Raw genomic sequence first — 8,755 nt, 5'->3', positions numbered from 1 at the left:
TAATTTAACATAATTTATACACAATATATTATTGAAGAAATATATGTTTGGACTGAGGAGGAGACCACAATTGTGTTGTAACTGTATTTTTACATTGTGGGAAGAGTTTTCCATCAACAACACAATGAAATTGAGAATTTTTTCTGTTCAGGCAGAGATGAGAGATATAAGTTTTATTTTGTTTTATTCACTTTCCCTGCCTCCTCTTATTTTCTCTCTCTTTTATTAGTTTTCATGTACTCTCCTTCCATCAACTTGTCAAATCAAAAGAGCTTTCTGTGTCTTCCGTCCATTTGTGAGAGTCTTTAAATCAAGTCCAAAGTAAACAAAGCTTATGGATATGAATCACGAACAGAGAGGGCCCTGGGGTCTTCCCTCTCTAGCTACATGGCCTGGGAATTTGTCACAGGAGAACAAGTGGTCACGTTTTGACCCCTGACATAAAGCTGTGACAATCCTAACTATCCACAGCCTCTAACATTTTGTTTTCTACCTCTTGTGTAATAATGCAGGGTACACAAGTTTGTTCTTTCTTTTGTTGTCTCCCTGTTCAATTCTCACACTCACACCTCCACATTCTCACCTTCAGTGAGCACGTCTCCAGCAATAAGAGCAATGTTATAATTACATTTACATCCTTGCATAACAACCTGAATGGCCAAGTACGGTATGTCTATAAGCTATTTTGGTAATGCAAGTGCCAAGGCAGTGAGGAACAGCATAGGTAATAATTTTATGCTTCACACAGCTCTCTTATGCCACTGACATTTTCCAGTTCCCTACATCAGTTGTCACATCACGATAGGACACACTGTAACACATATACCCCTAAAGCTCCATACCTTGAAAAACCAACATGCCCCAATACTCATCCACTGGACCTTGTCAGCCAACCGGATGACAGACGGACACTGACGGAATGGACATTGTCCACATGGACATTTGATTACAAACAGGCTGAGTATTTAAAGCAATCTAGGGGCATGACTTGCTCCTGCTATGGGTTTATATAATCCTGTTCCCTCCCATGGACATTGCTTCATAAGGCCACACATATCACCCCAAGCTTCAAATCATTGAGCCTTTCATTAGATTTTTCACTTAAAGAAATAACTGCTTTTCCTCATGAATTTCAATGTGAAAGTCATAACAAATTTGACTTGTCAGTTATGCAACTTCCTCTCGTCCCTCTAATGTCAGGACAATACAATCAGTAGTCAACAATATATAATGCAAACACCAGAAGCCCATGCATTAGGCAACAACAACAACAAAATCAAATCAAGTGGCATCTGCAACACATGATACTAGAGTTTTTCTCTGAACCAACTAACCAGGGATTAAAAATGAAAATAATTTCATTTTGGTTCATTCTGAGAAGAAACAGTATTTTTTCGTTCTGGTTCGGGTGTTCCACAGGCTCCTTTCCTAATGGTAACTGGTTAGAACAAAATAAAAGAACGGTTGATAATGTTCTTTTTAAACTTACATTACTCTTTGCTTTGTGGTGGTTGAAATGCCAGTTGCAATGTTGCCAAAGGGAAAACAAAGGGAGAAATTTTGAAAAAAACAATTGCGGCCAGTGATGCCAGTGATGGCAGTTTATTGCGTCCACAAAGGACACAAAAGTAAAATTCAGAAGTCTAAGAAATTATTGTATGCAACTCATGTCTTGTTCTGAAGGAATACGATAAGGTTTGGTGTGAAAAAACGAAATCTGATGTATTATTAAGTGAAACTCTTCACCGACCATTGATCTCCTGTGCGCTTTCATGAGACAGACAGCATGCCAGCTTTAAACCCTTTAATATGGTGTGTTGCTTTCTCTATGTTTAATGACGCTTTGTGTAATAATTGTTCATGAGTTCAAGCTTTGTCCTGAGCTGTGAAGCTGCCCACTTTTCTTAAGAAAAATACTTAACATTCTTTGGTTTCCCAGCATTTTCTGCACATTTGAGTTCTTCCCAACACTGGCTAAATTATATAGACATCCAGCTTTTGACACTTAGGACAATTGATGGACACAAAAGGTGCAAACATTCACTGATGCTCAAGAAGGCAACACAAGAACCAAAGGGATGCTAACTTTTGAACAGGATGATTTGTGCAAATTACAGTACATTTTGTGTAATGTAGCATTTGCAGGGCAGTATTTCATAAAATTTTTCATTGCATCAGTAATTGGGTAATTTTCACAAAAAACATAATTTAATTTAAGAAGCAATTAGCCCAACAGCACTTGATGGGATGACTATTACACACGCAAATGAATGACTGAATCATGGTTTGATGAAACTGCTAAATAAAGAATATACTTTTCTTTCTTTGAAGCTTCAAATTGGGAGGCTCATTAGCTGAAGGGCAAACCAGAGACAAACCCAAACAAGCTGAAGGATGTGTTTTGTTAAACATAACCTCATGTTGGATCCGTTCTCCAGCCGTGTATGGAAATGACATCATAGCACGCTACAGCTGTGTAGTGAACCCACCGAGTCATTATATGCACTGAGGGAGTTCAGTATCACTGAGTTCACAAACCTTTTAACTCACTGACTTTGGGGATATTCCGCAAAAAATGTGCGAGTGGGAGTGTGAGTGTCTTTGCGATTGCATGCATGTGTGTGTGAGAAAGGTGCTCTCATCTGAGCTCTGTGTCGGCAAACAGCAGTGATTGTACATCTTCCAGACAAATATAGCCTACTTGGGCTGGCACTACAATTCCTGTGAACAAAAGAACCAAATGAGAGCACTTAAATTTCATATTTCACTCTTTAAACAGTGAACTTCCATTTTTTCAGCTAATGAGCCATTGTAAGATTAGAACACTCACTTTCTGGTATAACAATGTTTAGCGACATTTGTCATTAAATGTTTTTGCACAACAGGGCTGGACAGGGACAAAAAAATAAAATATTCCCTGGAACTATTCAGCCGAAGTGGCCCACATGTTTGATGGCAGTTATCAATATTAATACTGCATAATGGGATTGGGAGGCAGATGTGAATTTACTGAACAAAAATAAAATCTGTCAACACTAATCTATGTAAGGCTATGACAGTACACACTTCTTAACTGATATTTCTCTTTCATCACAATCTTAATTATTAAATTAACTTTTTCCATTAAATTAATAATCACCAAAAAAATTAAAATGATCTCATTATTTACTCTCCCTCATGCCATCCCAAATGTGTATGACTTTTTCTTCAGCAGAAACCAACTGTATATATATATATATATATATACACACAGTATAAACATGCAGACAGAGAGATAGACAGATAGATAGATAGATCATTCATTAAAGATAATGAGCCTCAATTCTCAAATCAAGTCAAATCTTTTGCCATAAATTGTCAAAATGGCTGGAAAAAATGGCTAGCAGAGCATGTCGATTCATTAAGAAAATGCTTTGTTGTTTATGATGCAAATGGGAGGTGCTACTACATAAGACACTGCATAAGATATTTAGGTTTTCAGATAATGTATTTTTAACATGTGGATTTTGTCTTTCTGTACTGGCAGAGTTTTTATAGTCAAAACAATTGAAAAAAATCTACCAGTGCTGAAGAAGTAATTCAAAGGATTTAGAATACGTTATTGACCTTGAGTATTCAAACTGAATACATTACAAATTACATTTACAGCATGTATTCTGTAATCTGTAGTGGAATACATTTCAAAAGTAACCCTCCAAACCATGTAAATAGAATTATAGATCATTACAAGGCAAGATAATGATGAAGTCACTAAACATAAATGAGGACCCCCCCCCCCCAACCCCCCACCCGCCATATTTTTTATAGAAATATAATAATTATTATGTTATTACATTTATATAAAAAATCTATATAGCCTAATAATAACTTAAACATATATTAAAATAGAATCATAACATTATATAATGCTTTGCAGGTCTCAGTGCAATTCTTTCATGTAGCCTGCATGCATAAAAGAACGTGCATACTTATGTTAAGCATTATAGAACGTTTACTGAAATACTTATTAATGAAAGTTGGATATTTAGAGAAATGTCTTATTGCTTTTATGCTATTAAATCACACATCGAAATAATTTGTTCTACACAGAAACAGTACACCCCCGCCTCGTGAAAAGAGGAGAAAGACAGAGAGAGAGAGAGAGAGAGAGAGAGAGAGAGAGAGAGAGAGAGAGAGAGAGAGAGAGAGAGACGAGAAGCTCCTATATTCATTAAGACCGACACACTGGAACGCACCCAGTGCGCAAAGAAGAGAAAAGACCCGTCTGCAGAACCAACCCGAACAATGGGCTGTTTCTGGATCCTAGGCTTGTTGCATCTCTGTAACACAAAACATGTTTTGGCTTTGTCCATTACTACCCTATTAAGAGGACAACTGAAGAGTTTTGAAAGTTAGAAAATAATTTTGGTATGATACGTTTGGTGTGGATTTATGTTTGCCGGATTGCGCAGCGCTTCACATTGGCAGTTACGTTAAGATGGAAGTCGACGCGCGTCTTGGATGAGAATACCCGTGGAAATGGGGAATCGCCTCCAGACGCGTCCAGAATGGATTTAACTACCTTGCTGAACTCATCCACGGATAATAACGGCACTAGCGCACCGAGACCACCGCCACATTCCCAGTACGCGGCGGTGTTGATCATTCTCGTGGTCACCGTAATAATCTTGATGACCATCGTTGGGAACGTGTTAGTCGTGGTGGCCGTTTTCACCAGCCGCGCGCTGCGTGCGCCACAGAACCTCTTTCTGGTCTCTTTGGCGTCCGCGGATATTTTGGTGGCCACTTTAGTCATCCCCTTCTCCCTCGCCAATGAAGTGATGGGCTACTGGTACTTCGGCAGCACCTGGTGTGCCTTCTACCTGGCACTGGACGTGCTCTTCTGCACGTCATCCATCGTCCACCTCTGCGCCATCAGTTTGGACAGGTACTGGTCGGTGACCAAAGCGGTCAGTTACAACCTAAAGAGGACCCCGCGGAGAATCAAGAGCATGATCGCGATGGTGTGGGTCATTTCGGCCGTGATCTCCTTCCCACCGCTTCTCATGACCAAACACGACGAGCTGGAGTGCTTGCTGAACAACGAGACCTGGTACATTCTCTCATCCTGCATGGTGTCGTTTTTTGCGCCCGGTCTCATCATGATTTTGGTCTACTGTAAGATTTACAGGGTGGCCAAACAGCGCTCGGCCACCGTGTTCGTTGCCAAAAACTGGATGGAGCGACAGACTTCGCAGTCAGAGACATGCTTCATGCGTAAATCTGACAAGTCCGAGGTGGAGAGCCCCAACAGCCACAGCTCGGGCAGTTGCGAGCGCAAAGGCGAGCTAGACGACATCGATCTGGAGGAGAGCAGCGTCTCCAACAAACACAGCAACTCGCGATTCACCAAGAGCAGGAAAGTGGAAGGGGAAAATCAGTGCCCAAAGCCAAATGGACGCCTGTCGTGGGCATGCGGCCGTTCCTCGGAGCTCGACCAGGAGCAGAAGACGCGACAGCGGTCTTACTCCAAGTCCAAACTGGCACAGATGCGCGAGAAGCGCTTTACATTCGTTCTAGCCGTGGTCATGGGGGTGTTCGTGCTCTGCTGGTTCCCTTTCTTCTTCACCTACAGCCTTCATGCCATTTGCCGCGAAAGTTGCACAATACCGGATTCTCTGTTTAACCTATTTTTCTGGATTGGCTACTGCAACAGCTCAGTGAACCCTATAATATATACCATCTTCAACAGAGACTTTAGGAAAGCGTTCAAGAAGATTATGTGCCAGAACCCAATAAGCACGTAAATGTAGGCTACATATTGGCGCGTGTGATTCGCTTACCTGTGTACGAGCGCTGAAAACTGAGAGACATTGTGCGCGTGTCCGCGTCTCTGTAAACAGTGTTATATTAATTGATGAGATTTTCCTGTTCTTTGTTTACATGTCTTGAAATGTAGAACACTATTTCATATTTTAGCTTAAAAATATTAACAGTGTTTTTATTTCCTCGGACAAACACTTGCAGGTATCCTGGTAAAAATTGAAAATTGGCCATTCTGCTTCAATTCTGCAGCACATTTTCGAATGGAATAAGAAAAAATCTGGCTTGAAAGGCTCTTATTTGGCACAATGGTACTTTATTCTATTATTCAATCATGTTCCATTGTATAAGAGCATAAATGTGAGGTATTTAAAATAAAGTTTTTTGAAATGCACTTTCAGAGCCATTGTTCATGCAAACAGATGACATAAACATTTAGCTGTTAAAATCTCGGAAAACGTTATAGCCCAGAAAGTATGGCACAACAACCACTTCCACATTAGAAGCACCCTTTTTACAGTCTTGCGATGAAACGGCAAACTCAGGACTGACCTGACCTGAGCTGCAGCTATGCTTGTCGCTGTCCTCGGTCCTGATGGGCTTCAAAGGCCTTGAAAGTAGCCTAAACCTCTTGGTGAATTGGTTTCATTTAACCATGCAGAAACGCCCTAAAATGCATGCTGTACTTCTTTTTGATCACATTGAGGTGACTAACAAGGTTTGTCAAATGGGTCAACGAATTGACGCTCTTTTTTTCTTTCTTTTTTTCTATTCCGGATCTATTTAGTTATTCAAAAACTATGCAAAAATGCAATTTGCGCAAAACAACGAGTTGAATACACCTCTTCAATGATGAACATGCTTTCAATTACTTAATTCGAAGTTATTTATATACTTAGAAAAGAAAAACATAAAATAACTAAAAGCTGAGTCTCTTGAAAATGAATTGTTAGCATGAGTTGTGCAGAATAATCTTCCTAAAAAAATAAGCAGTACAATTATTTTGGTTTGAAAACCATGAAAGGTGCATTCAGTTATTTGTGGCTAATTTAAAAAGTTTTACACAACAAATAAATAGTGTTTTTGTGAAGAGTGATCTGAATGGCTGCCGCCTATGTAGAAATGCATGGCAATGCATATTGCGGTGTTGTTGGTGATGCAAAGATTCTTTCCATAAGATCAAAATCTCTACATTATTCCAAACATTTGGCTGCCAGTGTACATAAATCTTTTGTCCACCAAATCAAAGTCATAATATGGCGTATCCAACATTTAGGTTGTTGTCAAGTAAAAAAAAAAAAAAATTATTATTAGAACGAAAAATAATTTCAAATTTTTAAATGAATGATTAAGTACACTTTTACTTGGTATCACCACATTACTTTTTTCAATTCTATTTTTATTAGTTTTTTATATATATATAATTCAAAAGAACAACACAAAATATAGAACAATTGGAACTTTCCCACCCCAATATATATATATATATTATATAAGGTAAAATAACAGTAGGCCTAATAATAAAGAAATACAAATAGGAATACATTTGTAAAATAATAATAAATGATCATAGGAAAAATCCTTAAATCACAGTTACAGTTACAGTATCTGTTATTGTTTAAAAAAATGTTTTTTTCACAGTCATCCTTATTTAACATTCCCCATCAAGGATTTGTTCTCAGTAATCATTATTTACCTTCCACATTATCTATTTGTTAACAAATTGTATAAAGGGGGTCCAAATCTGATTAAACACATCACGACATTTCTTTGATCCATTGAGAGAAAGATGGCCTCTGGGTATTTTTTCCATGTCAAAGTAATAACCTGTTTAGCCTGTATTAAACTCAAATCTATCAGCTTACATTTGCTTGCACGTATAACAACAGTCACAGGGTAAATATGCAACATGCACAACTTAGCTTCCAATGGATTTTTATTTTCAGTTAGTTCACATGTCAAATCAAAAATCTCTTTCCAGAACACTTTTAACTCTCAGCATTCCAACATGCAATGAAAAATGTGCCAACCTCCTTACTACATTTTATGCAATTGTCTCGAATGCTGGGATTTAACCTGTGCAGCTTAACTGGGGTAATATAAATTCTAAGAAGCCATTTATTTTGTAGTAATTTGTATCTTGTACTGATGGATTGAGTTTGAGTCAGAGGACAGGATTTCTCCCACTCTTCTCTAGAGATTTCTACCTGGAGATCCCTCTGCCATGCTGAGAGATATGACAAAGAGTTCTCCTTTGATCCCACCAGTAGTGTTTTATTAAACAAGGAAATACTTCCCCTGCCACTCATGTGGATTAAGGTGGTTTGTTCTAGGGTAGAGAGTGGGTGTTTCAAATATGTTTTTATGTGAAAATGTGTATAAATCCTAATCTGTAAATATTTGAAAAAAAAAAACACATTTTGTGACAATTGTTGAAAGGTCATCAGATTGCCTCCTTCATATAAGTCTTTTAATGTACATAATCCTATTAGCATCCAATTTTTAAATCCCATTCCTCCCGGGTACGAAACTTCTATTTCCACAAATTGGTGAAAAAGCTGAAATTAATATCGTCTCATCCCAAAAGGAGTGGGCTTCATGCCAGACTGCCAAGGTGTTTCTGAGGAAGGGATTAAGAGTGGACTATTTAAGTGTTTTAACTGATGATGAATATTTATAAAAAAGTGTAATGGAAGCATTAATCTAGTCTTTTCAATATCGGTCCAGGCTGGATGGTCTGTTGTGGAAAAAATAAAACAAGGCTGTATGAAGCTGTGCTGCCCAATAGTATATTTTCATATTTGGCAATTGGAGCCCACCTCGATCATATGGTAAGTAAAGAAGGGATAAACATAGCTGAGAATGCTTATTATTCCAAATAAACCTAGTGAAGGCCTTCTTGAGAGTGGAGAAGAAAACAGCCAGCAATGGGTGAGGAATAGATTGAAAAAGA

General features: G+C 38.4%; 1 protein-coding gene across 1 annotated transcript; it reads left to right on the top strand.

Annotated features, from left to right (window-relative positions):
* Positions 1-4,366: 4,366 nt before the first annotated feature.
* Positions 4,367-5,813, top strand: LOC127625427 (alpha-2Db adrenergic receptor-like). The gene has a single exon (XM_052100722.1). The coding sequence runs from the start codon at positions 4,410-4,412 to the stop codon at positions 5,784-5,786; it is 1,377 nt and encodes a 458-aa protein (XP_051956682.1). The 5' UTR covers positions 4,367-4,409; the 3' UTR covers positions 5,787-5,813.
* Positions 5,814-8,755: the final 2,942 nt, after the last annotated feature.

Source organism: Xyrauchen texanus, chromosome 31 (assembly GCF_025860055.1).
Source record: "Xyrauchen texanus isolate HMW12.3.18 chromosome 31, RBS_HiC_50CHRs, whole genome shotgun sequence".
Lineage (NCBI taxonomy): Eukaryota > Metazoa > Chordata > Actinopteri > Cypriniformes > Catostomidae > Xyrauchen > Xyrauchen texanus.
This window is presented reverse-complemented; position numbering and strand designations above follow the sequence as displayed.

What these genes read in the sequence shown, in the direction of transcription:
- LOC127625427 (XM_052100722.1), top strand. Translation starts at nt 4,410, where the DNA reads ATGATACGTTTGGTGTGGATTTATGTTTGCCGGATTGCGCAGCGCTTC.